This window comes from Bos grunniens, chromosome 11, assembly GCF_055505025.1.
Source record: "Bos grunniens cultivar Pamir isolate PY7600 chromosome 11, Bosgru_T2T1.0, whole genome shotgun sequence".
NCBI lineage: Eukaryota > Metazoa > Chordata > Mammalia > Artiodactyla > Bovidae > Bos > Bos grunniens.
Window position 1 is genome coordinate 31199898 of NC_141175.1, and position 23713 is coordinate 31223610.

Genomic DNA, 23713 nt, shown 5'->3' on the forward strand with positions numbered 1-23713 from the left:
TTTCTTACATTTTCTTTCTGGGTTTTATGTTGCTATGACTTGCATTCCCCCAAATTTCACATTGTTAAGGAAAAGGTTGCCGTCTTACATTTTTAATATCTGCTATGTGTCTTATGAAAGTGTGGTGTATAATAGAAACCCCCATTTTTTCCTGCATTGAATTAAAAACACAATGCCATCTTTTAACCAGCTTTGCTATTTTTGAAGCAATCCCTGAATTCCTCCCCAAATAATAAATTTTAAGGTGGAGTTTGAACCAAATATTTCAAGAAAATCACTTATAAAATTATGCTGTTATTATTGTCATTCAGTGATACTGAAAGTAGAATGTCCAACAATATCAGTATCTTACCTGACGCCCAGGTATGCCCCCTCCTTCATTCCTGGCGTATTTCCCAGCCTCCTGGTATATTTGTTTCATATCCTCCATATTGACAAATGCATCACTCTCCCACTGGCACCTTCATTGTCAGAATCTATTTCCTTCATGCGCCTCATCTTGCTCTTCCTAAAAAAATTGTGTGAAATATCCAACCTGTATTCTTTGAATTAATCTCCCCCCACACGCATTTGGTTTCTCACATTAATTTTTTAAAATATCAGGTATAATGCAAAATTATAGTTGGGGGAGATCTGGGTTGTTATTTCTGTATTTTCCCATACTTTATAAATATGATTATATCACCTAAACATATATGAATTTTACTTTTAAAATATAGCTTTTAGGTATAACTTTTAAAAAGCTAAAAGCATAGACTGTATGCAAATATAAAGTGAGTACATGTCAAAATTGCTTAGCTTATTAGCGGTGAACCACAAGGATGCTAAAGCTCTTTCAAAAAGTACTGGAGATATGGAGCTATTTATAGTAGCTTATAGGAAAAAACATTTGAATAAAATTGCTAGTTCAGGTATAAAACTGGTTAATGTCCATAAAGGACAATTAAAACTGTAACCTTTGGTCAAAATCCATTTACAATTTGCACACAAAATTAATTCCCATTGCAATGGGATTAGAATCATCTACGTTACTATCAATTTTCTACAGGCTAACATGTATCCTGGCAAAGTTGCAAAATGTCTTAAATCATAATAAACAGCAGGTCACACAGGGACTACACAAAACAAAAGAATTGGATAATCCTTTGTTTAATGTCCAGCAGTACATTTAAAAGACATTCTATAATCTTTTCCATACTTTGGTCAATTTTTCTTAACAACCTGAACTTCAGAAATATTATAATAAAAATACTAATAATAAATTAAAAAATATTAAAAAAAAGAAATAATTATAAATTCTTCACCAATATAATGGCGTAACTGTAAACATGCCCAGATTTTGGGGGACGGGGAGTGGAGGAAAGAGTGAATTTATCATCTCTGACTAGACTAGAAGAATCTAGAAGTTCAGTGAGTCTTAGCCTTTAACTATTCAGCCAAGGCAGACTGAGATGGACTATTCCGAACTGGTATCCTTGCTCCAGGAAACACTTACTGAGTAACTGCTATGTGCTAGGTGCTGTGTTTTATGCAGAAGAAAATTAAATTCTTCCTCTTTGGGGCTGAGATTCTAATTGAGAAGACAGATGTACAAACAATTATAGTAGAATCTGACAAGTCTTTGCAGGATGCTGTGTGCCCTAGGGGAGTAGTAATTCCTCAAGTCAGGGCCAGACTGAGTCAAACCAGACTGACTTCTACCACTGAAATCATGTTATTTATTGACTGCACAAAGTATCCATGATAAACTTTCATACCTCATTTCTAAGCTTGAAATCTTTAAAAAATGCATGACATAATTCTCTGACTCCTGAACCTGAGGATATAAAAATAACTTAAATTGATTAGATGACTCTGGGTCATTATGCTAAATGCACAATACCATCCTGGACTGTCACTCACTAATGACCCAGAAACTAGTGAGTCATAGAGGACACATTCTTTTTCCTATAATAAATAAACCGCAGCCTTCCGTGTTTTTAAGTCTCTATATCTGCTTTATATGATTTTATGTCTCTTGCAGCAGTCTGATGTCACTTCAATAAGTACAGTTAAAAAACTCATTATAGTTATTCTGTGATGTGTATAAAAGTGATGTTATTGGACTGCTATTTTTCACATCAGGATAAATTATGTAGGTGCCACAATGCAAAGAATAAAGCATTACTGACTTTAGTCCTCCCATCTGAAAAATGGGTGGAATGACAATAATGATGGGATAGTAAGCAAAGAGCTCAAAAAAGTCAAAAGAATCTTTAAAAGACAAGAGATTTTGAGCATTAGGAAGCAAGAAATATGCTATTCTAGTTTTGTAAGGCATAATTTAGTAGTTAATCTTGTTCCATATTACTTTGAAAAAACTTTCAATACCTCATTGTGTTCAATTATACTCCTGATTGCTCAGATGGAGAAAATCTGGGAAAGGTGCAAGACACTTAACTGTAAATTGCTGATGAAGTGCTTTCTCATTGCCCTTATGTCCCAGAAGGGCAGGATCATGGGTCCCAAGCAAGCATCTGTGAATTTTAGTTAGTTTAGGAATCTTTTAGTTTTCAGTATTAATGACTAGCCTCTTGATGAGGGTGAAAGAGTGAAAAAGCTGACTTAAAACTTGACATTCAAAACCTAAGATCATGGCATCTGGGCTCATTACTTCATGGCAAATAGATGGGGAAAAAGTGGAAATACTGGCAGATTTTATTTTCTTGGGCTCCAAAATCACTGTGGATGGTGACTGCAGCCACGAAATTAAAAGATGCTTGCTCCTTGGGAAAAAAGCTATAACAAATCTAGAAAGTATATCAGAAAGCAGAGACATCACTTTGCCAACAAAGGTCTGTATAGTTAAAGATATGCTTTTTCCAGTAGTCATGTACAAATGTGAGAATTGGACCATAAAGAAGGCAGAGCACCAAAGAATTGATGCTTTCGAAAAGTGGTGTTGGAGAAGATTCTTGAGAGTCCCTTGGACTGCAACAAGATCAAACCAGTACATCCTAAAGGAAATCAACCCCGAAAATTCATTGGAAGGACTGATGCTGAAGCTGAAACCCCAATACTTTGGCTACCTGATGCGAAAAGCCCACTCTGGAAAAGATCCTGATGCTGGGAAAGATTGAGGGCAAGGGGAGAAGGGGATGAAAGAGGATGAGATGGTTGGATGGCATCACCAACTCAATGAACATGAGTTTGAGCAAATTCCGGGAGATGGTGAAGAACAGGGAAGCTTGGCATGCTGCAATCCATGGGGTCTCAAAGAGTCAGACACAATTTAGCAACTGGACAACAACAATCAATGACTAGTGTCTACATGCTCAGTCGCTACAGTATATCCAGCTCTCTGCAACTCCATAGACTGCAGCCTGCCTTTGTCAAAACCTCAAGGGCCTGTTTGAATTAAGAAAGAGAGTTTAGTTTATCAGCCACAAAGACCTTCCCTTCACTCCAGATATTGCTTAAAGCAGGGGTAAGGCTCATCTACCTCAGGCTGATGGGCATCAGCCTCCATGAATGAACCGTCTCTGCATTCACTCCTGTTTTATTCTTCTCAAAAATCATTCCCTAGAAAGCTAAAGACTCTATGTACTTTACTTTATGTAAAACTTATTTTTAAATTTTTTGCCAATGCCATATGGCTTCTGGGATCTTATTTCCTCAACCAGGCATTGAATCTGGGCCCCCTGCAGTGGAAGCCTGGAGTCCCAACCACTGGAGCACCAGCGAATCCCCAAGATTCCATTTCTTTAGAGAGCGGTGCCTTTTCTGGAGAAGAAAATGAAACAATTCCATTTCCCAAACTACCTCCCTTCTGCTTTCCATGATACAACTGAAGATGAATCCATTTAGGGAAGAAATGATAAAAAAAGATGGTATGAAAAGTCACACAGTTCAATCTGTAATGTGAATACAAGATTTAGGTCCACAATCAGAATTTCTTTCTCTCAGGTAGGATATACACTAAAGATATTTGTATTTGCTTTCTTTCTCAGACAAAGACTCAAGAACAAGAAAAAAAAAATCGATGTCTTTGAGTTGTTCAATCCATAACTATTTTTTGTCAAATATGTTGGTATAAGGAAAGAGTATTTAGCTTCACTGAATTTATAAGTCAGCAAGAATGATCAAGATTGGGCAAGGTTGGTTACTATAATTGGTGCTTTGTGGGTGATACATCAGGATATGTAGGCATGTAGACCATGAAGACTTAGCATGGCCTTACAGACAGGAAAACTTCTCACAGGAAATGGTGTGTAAGCTCAGAGATGAACTTGAGTTAGAGAGTTTTGGCTGGGTTGTGGAAACAGAGTGCTCCTCAGGCAGGCTTAACAGCATGTGCAAAAATGCAGAAACACTGTAAATGAAGTGGCTGTTCTAGAGATTCTGAGAAAACTCATGCGGTCAAAGCCAAGATTGCAACAGGCAGAGAGCACAAGATGAAGCTGGAAAGTTAGAAAACGTCCTGGCTGTAATGATTTTATCCCAGGGATTATGGAAAGTCACTTTAAAATCTTAAATATGAAAGTTTAAAGGAGAAAAATAGTGAAATACAAGATCTCACTGGATTTTTAAAAGATCTCTCTCTCTTCCTAAGTATGGAGAATAAATCAGAAGAGTCAGAAGACCCTTAACAGGTGGCTTATTTTTTTAACATAGTAGTGACTAGACCACTCCAGTACTCCTGCCTGGAAAATCCCTTGGACGGAGGAGCCTGGCAGACTGCAGTCCATGGGGTCGCTGAGGGTCGGACACGACTGAGTGACTTCACTTTCACTTTTCACTTTCATGCATTGGAGAAAGAAATGGCAACCCACTCCAGTGTTCTTGCCTGGAGAATCCCAGGGACGGGGGAGCCTGGTGGGGTGCCGTCTATGGGGTCGCACAGAATCGGACACGACTGAAGCAACTTAGCAGCAGCAACAGCAGTGAAGAATTTGTATAACATGGGTTTCGATCATAGCCAAGGAAATTTCTCTCCTAGAAACAAGACTCAGATAAAAAAAAGAACTCAAGTTACAACCCATACTTGCACACTCATCTAACTTTCATGACAGTGAACTTCAACACGTGGGTGCATCAAAAAAAAAAAAAAAAAAAAAGAAAGAAAGAAAGAAGTGTGGGTTTAGAAGAGAAAGTAGGGATGCACATCTGATAAAATTCTTCCTACTGTTCTTTAATTTCCCTGTTATCCATCCCTGTTAGGTCAGGGCTTGAATATGTACCACAGTGACCGATGATCCTTTACATAAAGCAAACCCAAGGATTCCAAAATATGCCCCACTTCCTGGCATGACCAAGAGAAATTTTCCATGAAGTTCCAGAACTAAATGTGCACACATGTGTGTGTGTGTGGGTGGGATATCTGTGTATATGAAGAGGGTCCTCCCAGGGGTAAGGATAACCCAAGATAAGCCATAGAAGGAGCCCTCTGGCACAAACCACAGCTAAAAGATAAGCTTCTTTTGATTCAGGCAGCTCAAAGCACCTATCTCTCCATCAAGGGTGGGGTCAGCAAGAGAATCATCTCTGACAGCCTTCCTGGAGCCATATGCTCCTGTGAAGCCCTGGGCTGAGAATCTAGGTCTACTTCCAATGCTGCTTGAAGTGACAGGTGCCTAAGGCAAGCCATCAGAATAGCAGCTGACGTCTATATGTTATGCCTTAGCTACCTGTCACATATAAAACATTTTGTGAAACAACTGAATCGTTTCTGTGGGTAAGCATTTTGTCTATTGGGGAATACACAGTTGACATCAAAAATTATTTAGCTAAATAATATATATCAAAGTCCTCATTCTTGCAATATTCAGATCAGATCAGTTGCTCAGTCATGTCCAACTCTTTGCGACCCCATGAATCGCAGCACGCCAGGCCTCCCTGTCCATCACCAACTCCCAGAGTTCACTCAGACTCACGTCCATAGAGTCAGTGATGCCATCCAGCCATCTCATCCTCTGTCGTCCCCTTCTCCTTCTGCCTCCAATTCCTCCCAGCATCAGAGTCTTTTCCAATGAGTCAACTCTTCGCATGAGGTGGCCAAAGTACTGGAGTTTCAGCTTTAGCATCATTCCCTCCAAAGAAATCCCAGGGCTGATCTCCTTTAGAATGGACTGGTTGGATCTCCTTGCAGTCCAAGGGACTCTCAAGAGTCTTCTCCAACACCACAGTTCAAAAGCATCAATTCTTCAGTGCTCAGCCTTCTTCACACTCCAACTCTCACATCCATACATGACCACAGGAAAAACCATAGCCTTGACTAGACGAACCTTTGTTGGCAAAGTAATGTCTCTGCTTTTGAATATGCTATCTAGGTTGGTCATAACTTTCCTTCCAAGGAGTAAGCGTCTTTTAATTTCATGGCTGCAGTCACCGTCTGCAGTGATTTTGGAGCCCAGAAAAATAAAGTCTGACACTGTTTCCACTGTTTCCCCATCTATTTCCCATGAAGTGGTGGGACCTGATGCCACGATCTTGGTTTTCTGAATGTTGAGCTTTAAGCCAAATTTTTCACTCTCCACTTTCACCTTCATCAAGAGGCTTTTGAGTTCCTCTTCACTTTCTGCCATAAGGGTGGTGTCATCTGCATATCTGAGGTTATTGATATTTCCCCTGGCAATCTTGATTCCAGCCTGTGTTTCTCCCAGCCCAGCGTTTCTCATGATGTACTCTGCATATAATTTAAATAAACAGGGTGACAATATACAGCCTTGACGAACTCCTTTTCCTATTTGGAACCAGTCTGTTGTTCTTTCCCTATTAGATATTCAATAACTTTGGACAGTGTATTCAAACATTATTTTAACAAACAACTTCTATATTAACAATTCCCCAAAATATATTTGGAAACAAAATCAACAGAGGGAAACATAACAGATTTTTGTTTGTTTGTTTCTATTAACCAAGAGTCTGGTTATTCAATGAGCCGCGCCCCCCCCACCTTTTTTTTTTTCCCTGAGCACACATCTCTTTTAATTTTCATCCCTGCAGATTACAAAATCTTGCATAGAATTAGGTCACTATATGCTTCACCCAAAGGGAAACACCAAAAATGTAGAAGAGAAAACTAGTTCACCTTCAGGAAGTAATTTTACCTTGACTCTAAAAAAAAAAAAGAAAACTCAGGACTGTATACTGACAAAAAGGAGAGCTTCCTTCTCCTATTTTATCTTTCCCTTCCCAGGTTTCAGACAAGTCTTCTACCACAGACTCTGGTCTCAGTTCTGAAAGATTCTGAATGGAAAATGGTAGGGGGCAGCATGGTGCGTAGAGACATCTTTCCACACGACAACTTGGCAATTTATTTCAATCATCATTTCCTCTGTTTCTCTATCAGCTAGAAGACTCAAGGGTATACAGTAGGCACTCAATCAATATTGGTGGAATAAATAATTGAGTGATACATTATAAAATCAATACATACTAATTATAGACATTTTGGAAAATATACATGGGTACATGTGTGTGTGATGTTATTGCCTGAGGTAATCACTGTTAGCATTTCCGTGAAAAATTTTTAGATCATTCCCTATGAAGTTATTTGAAGGCTAGAAGAGATCATTATGATAAAATCCTGGAAAACTTAATCAAGGCAGTCAAGAGGGCCAGGAAAAGGCAATGAACTGTGATTTGAAAGAGAAGCTAAGAGGATACCTTAGGATGAAGCTTTTCCAATAAGCTCAAGCAGGCAAAGAATTATTTACTCCAGGAAATCTCACTGAGGTGCCTTCAGGAACATAGTTCAAAGGAACAGCAGATTGTCTATCACTCCATGAGAAAGAAGCTATAGGCCTGGAAGTTTCTGTTTATGCCAGATAATACGTAGCACTTGACCCTCTCACCCTATAATCTGTGAATCTCTATTATTTCCCTTGATATGTCCTAGCCTCAAATTTAATTCTGCTTTGACTGACAGTGAAGAGTTGTTCACACGCCAATATTTACAGAAAACATCAATTTTCATAAGCCAAGATACTTATGAATTACATTAGAATTATGCATGTGATATATGGCAAATGTATTGCTGACCTAGTTAGAGTTCTTCCAAAAGTGCTTTGTTAGTGCATTTGAGAAGTTTAATATGCAGTGTGGCCTGTTTAGAACAGGTTCCACTTAATTCATCATGGCCAGCTGCAGTGACAGGATCTTTAAATCTGGGGCCAAGAACAAGCATATCCAATTCCAAATACTCATATCCACTCCTCCTAAGACATATAGCATTGGCCACAGCCCCCTGGGTTAGGCTAGAAACCTTCTCTTTCTCTAACCTCTCTTTGCTTACCATATGGCCATTTCTTGTTCCTGGTTATCATAGATCTACCCTAAACTTGTTTGCAGAATTCATGATCCTTTTCTGAAGTAATCAATATCTCCTCCATTTTCCAACTAAGGGATTTTCAAATTTATATCTTCTCAGACCATCAGTGCTCTGAGAAACCAGAAAATAAATCTCAAGTTAATAAAAGAATTACATGAGAAAAGCATGTGCTAGGACATGAACATGTTTGGCCACAGTTAAAACTCAAAATTTTTTTAAAAGAAAAATAGGAAAAAAAATCTGCCTGAAATTCATTCCATAAATATTCACTAAATGCCTACTATGTACTAGATACTTAGGTCAGGACTAAAGGTAGAAACAGTAAGTAAAACAAAAGGAATCAATCGACTATACTCCACTATAAAATAGCAAGTTTTTTGTTTTTTTGTAGTTTTTGTAGTTAAGACTACAAACAATAAATTTTTGAGAGGCTGTGGAGAACAGGAACCCTCCCTACACTGTTGGGAATGTAAACTGGTACATACACTATGAAGAACAGTATGGAGGTTCCTTTGAAAAAATGAAAAGCAAAATAACAGATGAAATCCTTGTTCTGATGAATCCTACAGTGCATAGGTAAACAGAGATATAAGTGACCTCAAGATAAATTAAAAAATGGCAAAAAATGACAAATACAAGTTGACAGATATCACACAATGAGAGCATTTGCTTAGGGAATGTGGAGTGGCCACAGGACCTGGGAACATTTCTCCAAGGGAACAATGACTGAGCTGAAATCTGAAAGGGAAGAGCATGATTAAGGCTGTAGGGTATGAAGGACCATCCTGTGTTTGAGAAACATAATGAAGGCCAGTGTGTTTTGAACTTGACAGAGGTGATATGAGAGCTGCGGAATATTAACGTGGATGAAGTAGGAAGGGACGAAACAGTGCTGAGGCTTTTAGGACATGCTAAACGACCAGCAACTATAGTTGTTGACTTGACTTAAGTAAGATCTAAAACTACAGATTCGGTCCCATGATTCACCCATGATATTACTTTCTCACACCATTTTTCTTACTCACTAATACCTCTTTTATGTTAAGGATACTTATAAAAGAAAATGATCAACTGGCATTGGGATGAACTATTTTGGATGTTCAACTTCAAGACAAGTTTCTGATGTGAATGGTTGAAATCCCTGGCCTGGCATTCCTCTTCCCACATTTTTTTTTCACTGGGCTTATCTATTGGTCCATTTAGCATTCAGTGATGGGCTGCATTATCCTTTATTTGTGTTTGTAGCAACAAATCTCTGTATGCTGTCCCACAGAGTTAGCTAGCAGGTGGCCCCTTGGAATGATTTATGTCTCCCAGTCACTAACCATGGTAAAATAGCCTGTGACATTTACACAGGTGTCCTGTCATAATCTCTGATCTTCACGGCCCTAGAGTTACTGTGGAGGAAAAATGGGAAACTTGCTTTCAACTAGAGTTTGAAAAGGTTTAGAAAGACACTAAAGCAACTGGCATAACTGCTATGTAAGCATAGCAACATGAGTGTAAGAGAATGAGTACCAAAACGTGGGAAAGAGAGGCTAGGAGGAAAAGGAACTAAATACTGTATCATCTAGAAGTCCAGTGCAGCCTGCATGACAAACATACTTCAAAAAGGATAATTACCCCATTAGACAGAAAGAAGGAAAATAAAGCAAATAAATCACAGGGACTTAGAAGTTAGGAGAGGGACTGTCTCATGGATAACTTGAAGGAAACGGAGGATACAGTGGACCTCTTCAAAGGGATATGGCATAACACAATAGTGATGTAGACAGAGACCGCCAGAGCACAGACCACAGCTAGGAGTGTGTGAAGAGATGGCATTTCCTGCATTCCCTTGGAGGGGCCAATAGACGCACAAGCAACAGAAAATACAATATCTGCCACCTGGAAGTAGAAGCTATTTACCCGGAATATTCTTGTGAAAACTAGAAAGTGATTTTTCTCATAACTTACGTGCTAGAGGGATATATGAGTCACTCAGGTTCTACGGCAGCCATCTTTCCCTGAGTTTGAAGCATACTTAGATAATACTATTCTTGTGTGTGTAACAAATGGTCAAAATAATGTCAAGAGTAGTTTAATGGTTAACAGCTCCTCATCTTAGAAACTGTCTGATGCTAAGAAGTTGAATACTATATATTACAAGATGTCAAGGTCCTGTAAGAAAGCAACAAATCACCTGTGAATTGAGAATTGAGGTCATATTTGCAGGCCCTCTCCTATATTTCCTTATAATATGTCCTCTTGCTTATTTTGATGTGAGACATCAGTGATGGGAGCAGAAGGGCTGAACCGAAAGGGACTGTGCATTGTAGAGGGAGGTATGCTTTTAAAATCATCTATACTCATTTGAACTGTGAGGGCAAAATCGCACCACCTATGGCCATAGTTACCAGGAGAGATCATGGCATCCATGGATTTCATTAGCTTCTATGAAGCAGAACTGTCTCCTTTCTCATTTCGTTATCCTAAGACAAAAGTCTCTGCCTCCAGCACAATAATTAATTACAAAGCCTCCAAAGTCTTTCATTAATGTTTGCTAGCTTCTCAGAAATCCCTCAAAGAGGGTAGGGGCCATGTATAAGCCTAACCCTATTTAGCACACACAAGAAAGATACTTTGATTGTGATCTGTATGATTCTGAATTTCTTTACTAGAGTGTGTTTTCCTTGATGGAAATGTATTTATTCTTTATTTATTAAACAAATATTTATAACTTTCTAAAGATGGCAAAACCTTCCTTCTTTATTACTTCTAATGTTTCCCCAACATTTACACAATGATTCAGTTCAGTTCAGGTGCTCAGTCATGTCCTACTCTTTGCGACCCCATGAATCACAGCACGCCAGGCCTCCCTGTCCATCACCAACTCCAGGATTTCACTCAAACTCAAGTCCATCGAGTCGGTGATGCCATCCAGCCATCTCATCCTCTGTCGTCCCCTTCTCCTCCTGCCCCCAATCCCTCCCAGCATCAGAGTCTTTTCCAATGAGTCAACTCTTCGCATGAGGTGGCCAAGGTGCTGGAGTTTCAGCTTTAGCATCATTCCTTCCAAAGAACAGCCAGGACTGATCTGCTTTAGAATGGACTGGTTGGATCTCCTTGCAGTTCAAGGGACTCTCAGGAGTCTTCTCCAACACCACAGTTCAAAAGCATCAATTCTTCAGGACTCAGCTTTCTTCACAGTCCAACTCTCACATCCATACATGACCACAGGAAAAACCATAGCCTTGACTAGATGGACCTTTTGGCAAAGTAATATCTCTGCTTTTGAATATGCTATCTAGGTTGGTCATAACTTTCCTTCCAAGGAGTAAGCATCTTTTAATTTCATGGCTGCAATCACCATCTGCAGTGATTTTGGAGCCCCCAAAAATAAAGTCTGACACTGTTTCCACTGTTTCCCCATCTATTTCCCATGAAGTGATGGGACCAGATGCCATGATCTTCGTTTTCTGAATGTTGAGCTTTAAGCCAACTTTTTCACTCTCCTCTTTCACTTTCATCAAGAGGCTTTTGAGTTCCTCTTCACTTTCTGCCATAAGGGTGGTGTCATCCGCATATCTGAGGTTATTGATATTTCTCCTGGCAATCTTGATTCCAGCTTGTACTTCTTCCAGCCCAGCGTTTCTCATGATGTATTCTGCATATAAGTTAAATAAGCAGAGTGACAATATACAGCCTTGATGTACTCCTTTTCCTATTTGGAACCAGTCTGTTGCTCCATGTCCAGTTCTACTGTTGCTTCCTGACCTGCATACAGGTTTCTCAAGAGGCAGGTCAGTTGGTCTGGTATTCCCAACTGTTTCAGAATTTTCCACAGTTTATTGTGATCCACACAGTCAAAGGCTTTGGCATAGTCAATAAAGCAGAAATAAATGTTTTTTCTGGAATTCTCTTGCTTTTTCCATGATCCAGCGGATGTTGGCAATTTGATCTCTGGTTCCTCTGCCTTTTCTAAAACCAGCTTGAACATCAGGAAGTTCATGGTTCACGTATTGCTGAAACTTGGCTTGGAGAATTTTGAGCATTACTTTACTAGCATGTGAGATGAGTGCAATTGTGCAGTAGTTTGAGCATTCTTTGGAATTGCCTTTCTTAGGGATTGGAATGAAAACTGACCTTTTCCAGTCCTGTGGCCACTGCTGAGTTTTCCAAATGTGCTGGCATATTGAGTGCAGCACTTTCACAGCATCATCTTTCAGGATCTGAAATAGCTCAACTGGAATTCCATCACTTCCACTAGCTTTGTTCATAGTGATGCTTTCTAAGGCCCACTTGACTTCACATTCCAGGATGACTGGCTCTAGGTCAGTGATCACATCAGCCACCTCTTCTTAATATCTTCTGCTTCTGTTAGATCCATACCATTTCTGTCCTTTATTGAGCCCATCTTTGCATGAAATGTTCCCTTGGTATCTCTAATTTTCTTGAAGATATCTCTAGTCTTTCCCATTCTGCTGTTTTCCTCTATTTCTTTGCATTGGTCGCTGAGGAAGGCTTTCTTATCTCTCCTTGCTATTCTTTGGAACTTTGCATTCAGATGCTTATATCTTTCCTTTTCTCCTTTGCTTTTCACTTCTTTTCACAGCTATTTGTAAGGCCTCCCCAGACAGCCATTTTGCTTTTTTGCATTTCTTTTCCATGGGGATGGTCTTGATCCCTGTCTCCTGTACAATGTCATGAATCTCTGTCCATAGTTCATCAGGCACTCTATCTATCAGATCTAGTCCCTTAAATCTATTTCTCACTTTCACTGTATAATCATAAGGAATTTGATTTAGATCATACCTGAATGATCTAGTGGTTTTCCCTACTTCCTTAAATTTCAGTCTGAATTTGGCAATGAGGAGTTCATGATCTGAGCCACAGTTAGCTCCTGATCTTGTTTTTGCTGACTGTATAGAGCTTCTCCATCTTTGGCTCCGAAGAATATAATCAATCTGATTTCGGTGTTGACCATCTGGTGATGTCTACGTGTAGAGTCTTCTTTTGTGTTGTTGGAAGAGGGTGTTTGCTATGACCAGTGCGTTCTCTTGGCAAAACTCTACTAGCATTTTCCCTGCTTCATTCTGTATTCTAAGGCCAAATTTGCCTGTTACTCCAGGTTTTTCTTGACTTCCTACTTTTGCATTCTAGTCCCCTATAATGAAAAGGACATCTTTTTGGGGTGTTAGTTCTAAAAGGTCTTGTAGGCCTTCATAGAACCATTCAACTTCAGCTTCTTCAGCGTTAACTGGTTGGGGCATAGACTTGGATTACTGTGATATTGAATGGTTTGCCTTGAAAACGAACAGAGATCATTCTGTCATTTTTGAGACTGCATCCAAATACAATAAATAATACAAAAATAATACAATGATTACTGTATTCTAAACACGGTTCCCAGCTCTAGACATACATTTACACTTAAAGGAACAATGCTCTGAGGTAACTACTTGTACCACTTCTACCTTAATATGGAAGATCTAAGCCAAGGGAATCCTCAGAGACAGGATGATTTAAACGATGATGCTAGAATTTTTACCCAGGCAATTTGGCTCCTAAGTCCATGTGTTTTTTCACATAATTCTAATCCTCTACTTCTTTATCATTCTCTTACTAGCGCTTAGCATAGTTCCTTGCCAAGAGTAATTGAATGCTGATTGAATACACCAATTAAAGAATGAGAGTTAGCCTGAAGGTAATAATGGTGAGAAGATATAGATAACAGTGGTTTTAGTCATTGAGTCTCTTTCATGGATCACAGCTTTGTCGTGACAAAGGGGCTTGAATAACTCAATGAAGTTATGAGCCATGCTGTGCAGGACCCAGGTCCTCAAACAGCAAATCACTCCAGTATTCTTGTCTACTGTCCCTTGAACCATATGAAAAGGCAAAACCATATGACACTTGAAGATGAACCCCCCAGATCAGAAGGTGTCCAGTATTCTAGTGATGAAGAGTGGAGGGCAATTACTAATAGCTCTATAAAGAATGAAACAGCTAGGCCAAAGCAGAAATGATGCTCAGTCGTGGATGAAAGGAAATCAACATTAAGTAGTCATTGGAAGGGCTGATGCTGAAGCTCCAATATTTTGGTCACCTCATGTGAAGAGCTGACTCAATGGAAAAAAACCCTGGAATTATGGGAAAGATTGAAGGCAAAAGGGGGAGGCAAAGGACAAGAAAGCATCACTAACTCAATGGATATAAATTTGAGCAAACTCCAGGAGATAGGGAAGGACAGAGGAGTCTGGCATGTTGCAGTCCATGAGGTCGCAAAGAATCAGACACAACTTTGCAACTGAACAAGTCATTGAGTACCTACCATACTCAATTCAGACAAAATTCATTTCATGAATTATAAGTATCACACCTGTCATCTTCTCAATAGCCATAATGTTCATTTTTGCTTGGCTCACTTGACTAGTGCTAAACCTGAGAAAAATTAAAATAATTCTATAGTGTTACACAGTTGGCTAGTGACAGAGTCAACATTTGAACCCTGATCTTTCTAACTATATATATATTTTTTCTACTATAATCAAAAGTCACCAATTCTGGGATTATTTTGCTAACTATTGGCTAATTGACATGAGACAAATCATTTGTAGCTTCTTGCTGCACATGAATCTCTCTTTAGAAAATAAGGTTAAAATACACTTGGCCAACTAATGTATTATTAATATTAATAACAATAGAAAGACTATGAATAACAAAATAAAATCCATCTCTGTCTCTGTTTCACTCTTTCACACACACATAGTCCTACCCCAAACCCCACAAGATAGCAAGTTGAAAGTTACTATTCAACAACCATAAATCCCTGTGGATCTAATAGAAAGACTGAATGAAATTGAGATTAATATAGCAGGCAAAAATGGATAAAATACAGTTTGTGATTTGAAATCCATAAAGCAACTCTAAGGGCATTGTGATTTATTCTATATCAAATCCATTTCCCAATCCTAATATTCATGCCCACATGTTTTTAATATGCTATTTAGCCACATATTTTACAGACATAAACATCACCATATGAGCTTTCAATTAGCATTGATTTTCATCCTGAAGAAGTGCCTATTGGAATGAAATGGTAGGAATGGCTGGGAACTGATGTATGTGGAGTTAAAGTGCTGTTAATTCAATTGCTTTATCTGATCCAAAGTCACTTAGATTATATTAAATTAGCCATCTGCTTGGCTTTCACCTTGGAATGTCTGCCAGATGCTGAATATGTTTACAGAGTTCATTAGCAGACCCAACCTTAACAACAACTTTCTTGTGATCACACTAGTGACCAGAAGTTTTCCTGAGAAGATATCACAGGAAAAATGTACAAGCAACACTTAAATATATGTTTTCAGAAAAGAACTTTCAATGCACTATCAAATTTTAAAAATTCCTATTTATTGGAAAGGAGTTTAGCCAAGGATTCCTACCAAATACTAACTGATTTTCACTTAATTCTGTTTCACAAACAATGAAAGTTGATCATGCTCTAATCTTAACAAAAATACCAATTTATGCAAATTTAGATATTTATTAATTAGCTTAGAACCATTCATGCAATATACACCAAAGGGAATCTTCTATCACTTTGCATTTTAACTTAATATTATCAAGTGAATTCCCAAGAGCGGATGACTATTCTATCTTGTAGGTCAACATGGAATATTATAGCCTAATGATGGAAGTATATTTTATATATATATATAGAGAGAGAGAGAATGATAAAAGTTTATATATATATATATATATAAACTAATTTCATTAATATGACAAGCTATCAGAGATATGGACTGAAGCAGTTACAATGAGTAACATTTGAATTTAGTCTTGAACACATTACAGTAACTACATATAAGTCATTCTAAATAGGGAGAACATTGATTAAAGGCATTTTCAGTTGGAATTTAAACATAAAATGTAGGGAATTGGAGAAAGATGAGATTGAAAAGATTCTTAGAGGTCAGATCATGAAGATCTTTGATTGCTTTCTAGGAAATTTGGTCTTTAATCTGTATGTTATAAACAGTGAGTCACTGAACAGTTTTGAGCAGAGAAGTCACATGCCATATATGCAGTTTAGAACCTGAAGGAAGTGTGAATTTTATGAAGGAGTTACCTGAATCATAAGCACCTGAGCTAAGAGACTATTGAAAATTAGAGAGAGAGAGAGAGACAATGGAAACCATAGCCAAAACAGAGAAGGTAGAGATGCAGAGAAGAGGATGGATGGAATAGTTATTATTATTTCAGAAAAAGAAAAACTGAATGAGACGTGTTTCACAATTAGAAATGAGGACGTTCTGAAAGGAAGATGTTTCAGATAACTTTCAGATTTCTTGTGCTTTTACTAATGCTGTTGTATTTGACCCTTTGGGACCCCATGGAATTGTACCCACCTGCCAAGCTCCTCTTTCCATGGGATTTCCAGGCTAGAATACTGAAGCTGGAGCCAGTTGCCATTTCCAACTCCAGGGAATCTTCTTGACTCAGGGAGGCAGGTACACTAGATTGATAGAAATTGAGAGTTGAGAAAAAGATTATGGAAATTAATTAGAGGCAGTATGGGACCATACCTTTATCTTTGGATATTTGAACGCAATGTGACTCTTAGACATTCTTGGAGAAATACCTGTAGATAGTTAACTTTATAAGTCTGAAATTCAAGAACATGGTCTGAGCTAAAGACACAAATTTGAGGCTCATTGGCGTATACACATGCAACATAGGCACACAATAAACTTGGGGCCATGGAAATTAAATGAAGTTATCCAGGAAGAATATGTGGAATAGAAAGATAAGCGTGCTAAACTTGGAACTCATTATTCTTTTAAGGCACAGAAGGAATGACTACAAAGGACTGTTCAAAGAAGTAGAAGGAAAACAAGGAGGAAGTATTAGTGCAGGAGTCATTGAAAGAAAAAGTAGCTATAATAAAGAAAAACGGTCAAGACTGTCTAAGGCTGCAGAGAAACTTTCCCCTACTGTCTGTACTATAAAGCCTACTAAACCAAATTGAAGCACCCAAAAAGCAGCAGGACAAAAAATGAATGAATGAATGAATGAATGAACAAATAATCACAGAGATTGATGAAAAGTGTACAGTCTATCCAAACCTGAGTATGTGTAAAATAAATTTCAACAATTCTATAAGACTGTTAATGGCTTGGTTTTTAATTTATCCATTTAGGAAACCAGAGGTAAATGATAGTCAATAATATTCAACAAAATTAAGAACAATGTGAACACTTCTGCTTTACGTTTTAGACTTTCTCTCTAGGACATAACGCCACTGAAACCTTAAGGAGCATAATAAAATACTCAGAGAATTATTATTATATCATCATCCTTAACTTCATTTTATCCTGAAGGAAACTAATACTTAGAAAAGTAAAAGTGAAACAACCAGACTGTTTCTCACACAGCCTGTGAGAGGTGCATTCAGAACCCCAATCTAAATGTCTTGGCTCCAAATTCTAAACTGCAGTGAAAAACAAAAATGAATTCTAAGTGCTCTGCGACAAACAATATAACAGTTTTGGTAGGTCATTCGCGCTCTCTCTCTCTCTCTCTCTCTTTAAAGGAGTAAAGGAGAGAACTGACGCAGACGATCTCTGTCCCAGCTACATGAGTCTGAGTTTCTATTAAATGTTCTAAAAGTTGTACAATTGTAAATGTCCCCCGGTATTAATGAATAGCTACCCAAACCTACAAAAATACTACTTTCAATTCAATTAATTTTCTAAAGAACTAAAGTTTATGTCTTGGAGCAAAGTATTTCATTTTGATTAATTATCATTCAATATTTATAAAAGTTCATGTTTCTGCTAAGTTGGAGCACTAGTTCCCATCACAGGCTATAACAAATGATGACGGGTAATTATTTCAATTACCTAGATCTTTTTTTTTTTTTTTTAAATGATGTTCACTTGTACTACAAATTGGACAATGCTCACCAATTTTGATGTAATGGTTTCAGGGTAAACTTGTAGGCAATACTTGATAATTTAGGAATATCACTGTATTTAGGATGTAAAATTACATTGACCAGAATGTGTCTCAGGCAAGAGACACTCAGAATTGAATTGACACCAGCTTTCCTGAAAACACACCAACTATACACATTTTACTTGCTTTATTTATTTATTTTTATCAATATACCTTTTTAGGACAGTTTTAATTTTTGCTTTTAAGTAAGTAAGTAGTGTAGATAGTTCCTGAATGCTCTGGTACTTTACTATGGTAAATTATTTAACCACTTTGAAAATCTAACATTATCTACAAGAGCTGAGCAAATGCCTAGTGTGTGGTACCACACTTTCATTTATAAGTACACACCCAATGGGAATTCATACATATGTGCACCTGAAATCATGTATAGGTATGTTTATAGAAGCAATTCTCCCTAACAGAGAGAAGTGGTAAATAAGTCAAATGTTCATCAATACAGATGAATATACAAGACTGTAATATCACTTGAACATTATGCATCACTTAATATTAACTCACCATCAGTAATACACTATTGTCCAGAAGACGCCAGACACAAAATATTATATAGCCTGAATACAATTATAAAGTTCAAAACAGTCAGAAATATCTATGTCAAAAATAATGGTTACTTTCAGATGTAAAGAATAATGGAGTTAAACTTCTAGGGGAAGAAATCGAGGCTAAATGGGGGAAGACCACTATTCACAATGGCAAGACAATACAACATTCTTAGAAAAGATGCTAACAGAAGGTATATCAATTCTTTCAGGAAAAAAAAATTGCAAACTCTTCTAAAGATACTGAAGACCTAAATAAAGAGATACACTTTGTTATAGGACAAGAAGACTGAATATTATGAAGATGTACATTGTCCCCATATTTACTATTTTAAAATTTTTAAAAATATATCTATTTTTAATTGGAGGATAATCACTTAACAACATTGTGTTGCTTTCTGCCACACATCAACATGAATCAATCATAGGTATATGTATGACCCCTTCCTCTTGAACCTTTCTCATATTTACTTTGAATTTCAGTGAAATTCCCAACCAAATCCCTACAGAATTATCCATGGAAATGACAAAGTGATTCTAAAATGTATATGAAAACACAAATGATGAAAAAAAACAGGAGGTCACTCTTAAAAGAAACAAGATGAGATGACTTTCCCAAACAGATAACAAAACGTGTTAACAACCATAGTTAGTAAGATTCATGGACATTTGCAAACATGATTTACAATTGAGCTGACCCTCCGGATCAGTGGAGAAAGGACAATGTAATTGTGCTTAAGTAATTGGTTATCTATGCAAAATAATTTTTATCCATCCCTCATACCTGACAAAAATAATTTTAAGTAGATTAAAAACAAATGTAAAAACCAGTATTGTTATATTTAGGAAATGACAGAAACAAAAGTCATGACCTCCTAATAGGAAAGACTCTCTTAAGCAACAAAAAAAAGTGTGAATATTAAAAGAACATATCAGAAATTTATGAAAATCTGTATCTCACACAGTGAGTAAATGCCAAGTTCTATACTGGGAAAGATATTTGTACCTCATAATATAAATAAACTATTGTATTAAATAGACTCCCTCAAAGCAATGCAAAAAAAAAAAAAAAAGCAGAAACATAGGTAAAAGACGTGAAGGGGAGAGAAAAGAGGAATGATTTATGAGCATGTGAAAAAATCTATACCTCACTGACAATGAAAAATACTTAAATTATATCATGGCATGTGGTAAAAAAATAAATGAATACCACTGCATGCCCATCTGACTGGCAAACACCAAAAAGTCCAATGGTACCAGATGCTGCAGACATTCTGAAGCAAAACAAACTCATTCACTTATTACCATGCAATCATCCATTGGCCCAACTGTTTGGAAAATGATTTAACATTATTGAGTGATGCTGACAGCTTGCTTACTCAACCATTCCACTTCTAGATATACACTCCACAGAAGCTCTTGGCTGTGTTCAATGTGAGACTTGTATAAGAATATTCACAGCAGCATTTTTAATAAAGGCAAGAATTGGATAAACCCAAATGTCTATCAATCATAACATGTACAAATATATTCTAGTGTATTCTTAGAGTGGTAAAAATGTGAACCACACCACAATTGCACAGTGACTTGTAACTACATGGGTGAATAATTGAAGCATAATTTTGCAGCAAAGAGGCAACTCAAAAAAGCAGTCCTACCACATGTTTTTGAAGTGTGAATGAGTAAATGATAGACTATCTTTAACAAAAGCATGAGGGTGATGAATCCAGAAGACTGGTTATCCTGGGAGAAAGAATGGTATGTAATCAGAGCCACTCTGACCACCCCTTAAGTATGGTGATACTCGTTTTATTAAACAGAGATTTGACTACCTGAGTAATCATATTATTCTTGATATGTTACATATGTATTTTATAAACTCCCTATATGTGTAATATATTTCGTCATGAAAGTTTAAATTAGTAAGAAAAGAGAAAACTAAGGTTTTATGTTTAACTATTTTAAAATGAAAGAACCCCTAAATCTCCCAGATGAGAAACTAAAACATCAAAGAAGAATATTCTGAGACTTCTATATACAGTTTTAAATACCAGAAAATAATTGTTCTTTGTATTTTGACTACCTACAATTTATATATATATATGTAATATATATAATATAATATTATTATATATAAATGTATATTGGTATACATTATATATACAAACAGCTTAAAATATCAAGAATATTCTAGGAAGACAAGAACCTCAGTGTTTCCCCTTTTGTGTCTCCACAGGTTTCCCCAAATAGGATTCTGAAAAACTCAGATAAAACCAGAAACCCTGCCAGGGGAAGTTGCTACCCCTTTCTCCTTCACTATTTTTGCTTTTTCCCAGTTCAAGACAGATCCCTTTTTGTGCCCCTGCTAAATACCTCCAGACCACACATCTTGCCATCACACACTCCTGACCACACTGCAGCCTCTTGCCTCTTTCAATTTGAGAACATCATTCTAAATTAGAGGAGCACCCATGGAGACCCCATCTGCCCTCACCATGTGGTGGGGAAGTTGCTCTCCAATCATTACCATCTTGGGCATTTTGCCATCCTCAGATATCTAGTTATAACCCGTTTCTTTTAGGTAATTGTACATCTCTTCTCATTTGGGGATCTTTCAGGGGAGAGTCACAGAGCACAATGAAACTCTCATTTTCTTTTCCATCATAGCCTTCTTCTTTCAAAGATACAAATTTAGGGAGTGGTGGGGTCAGACAATGTGAGTTTAATAGACAAGAAGAGACCAGACACATCTCCAGACTTTATCTGCACACTCTGCATCTTTGAGATTTCACATTACGTTTAGACTACAGGTTCCTTTCTAGGCGCGTTATCTCCAGGTCACCTTTGCTTCTCCTTGTGCACAACTTCCCTTCTCACCACCCCTTCTCACATTTATGAAACATCTTGCATTCATTTATGCCAAAATTATTCAGACACAGGGAAAAATGAAAGATCACAATAGAATAAATGACCACAAAATATTAACAGATAATTTACCCCTAAGTGTTAGATCTCACTAATAATGCAGTAAATTCAAATGATAGCAAACCAAATAATATTGTCCATGCATTGATTTATGAAGATAAAGACAATATCACTTCAATTCAAACACAATTAAAGATAATAGATAAACTAATTGCAATACCATCTTAAATTAGTACCTTGGGAAAGAAAAATGGAATAATAAAAATAAATCATAGAGATATTTGCAAAAGGAAACTATGGAACATGTGTAATATGGATGCACAGTGTATGTCAGAGGAGAGGCATATACTCTAACCTATTAAAGCAAAACCAAAATTCAACTTATCATAACTATCAACACCACAAAACAAAATTAAGCAAGCAAGCAATGTGTTCAATATTAAGCTCCTTTGATATGATGTCATACCAACAGATAAAGTATTATTTCTTCTGATGTTTAGGAGTAAAATATGTATGCTATAACAAAAATTGAGTTATAACTATAAATCTATGAAGGCACATTCTGCACATCAACTTGGGGTACATATTCAGAAATGGGCATTCTCTCATAGACTAGTTGGACAGCAAATTTTAAGTTACTGCTTGAAAATATGAAGTTGTCAAATTCCAACTGCTTTTGACGCAATGAAAAGGAAATGACATGTGGTTAAGTCTAATATATTAAAAATGCTACCTTGGAAAAAAGGAATATACTGTTTTACTCTCAAGGAATGCTAGTCCACAGTGCTTACAAAGGTAGAGCGTGTTAGATTCCATGATTTCTCAAACTTCTTCAGCTTAATTATAAGCCCTTTGATGTTCAAGATGCATTTTAAAAGTCCTTTGAACCCATATTTTTTTTTTTTAATTTGCTACACAGTCCTGAATGTTTTCTAGTCTTCCCTTCACTCACAGGCCTGTAAACACACGGCAATGATGAACGGAGGGCGCCTGATGGCACGTAAGCCCATATTTCTAATAAAATTCCAGCGTGCCCCCCTACATAGTGCTCCAAGCCTAACCACTGTCTTTCAGCCTTTCCTGCCTATGCAAATCCATTTGGCCGAAACAACCTGAGAAAACTAGAATTATTTGCAGAATCACTGCAAAGGAGTTCAAGCATGGAAGAATCATTATTCATAATTTGCTGCCTATGGTAAAAATCAGAACCAGTCTGTTCATTTTCACTTACTTATTCACTTAATAAATCATCGAGCAGACATGATTTTCAACCTCCCCCAAGAAAGACAAAATTCTTTCAGAAAATAATCACTCAATGATTTAAGCTGAAAATATAAATGTAGTGCAGACAGTACATAGAAATCTCTGTCAGCTATATAAATCTTAACATGCGTCCTACTTCTCTTCTGCGCTATGACAACGCTAAGAGACCAAAGCAGGTTCACAAGCAAGAGTTTTCAAATTGCTCATTGTCAAAAATTTCTCACAAATATTTTCAAAAATATTATATGTTGGATAGAAGCCCCACTCTGGGTGAGTCAATTGGGAAAAGGGACTGTTTTTTCTGAACTCTGGATAAGAACAGATTTCTGGCAATCTTTTTAAAAAGTGGGTTGAGAACACAAATGAGCAGAAAATCAGAAATTTAAAGGAAGACTAAAATAAGGGGGAGAAAAGACAAAGAGTGATATATATATATATATATATATATAGTTTTACAAATGATGATAGAGGATATAGACACAAAATGATGGAAGAAGGGAGACCTGTGTGTGAATGACTGCTGTTGAATCTGTATTAGTCACCATGTGCTAGGCTATGCCATGTTAACAAACAACTTCTAATCTCACTGGCTTATGAGGATAAAGGTTTATTTCTTACCTTCGTTGGCTGGGATTCAGGCTGATGTAGCAGCTTGCCTGCACTTGCAACA

The 23713-nt window shown here is 37.2% G+C and overlaps 1 protein-coding gene across 10 annotated transcripts in view; it reads right to left on the reverse strand.

Moving 5' to 3' along the window:
* LOC147362809 (uncharacterized) overlaps positions 1-23713 on the reverse strand; it is a 446810-nt gene that overhangs the window by 78323 nt on the left and 344774 nt on the right. For 6 of the 10 annotated variants that reach the window (XR_015136452.1, XR_015136456.1, XR_015136455.1 and 3 more), the window contains one exon: positions 16705-16811. Coding sequence is in view for 3 of the 10 variants with exons in the window: in XM_086325700.1 (XP_086181826.1) it covers positions 16705-16811 (107 nt within the window). In the remaining 7 variants the exon portion in view is untranslated. Of the gene's footprint in view, positions 1-352; positions 509-1133; positions 4987-16704; positions 16812-23713 lie in introns of those variants that run through there. The other 4 variants (XR_015136449.1, XR_015136450.1, XR_015136451.1 and 1 more) reach the window with 3 other exon arrangements.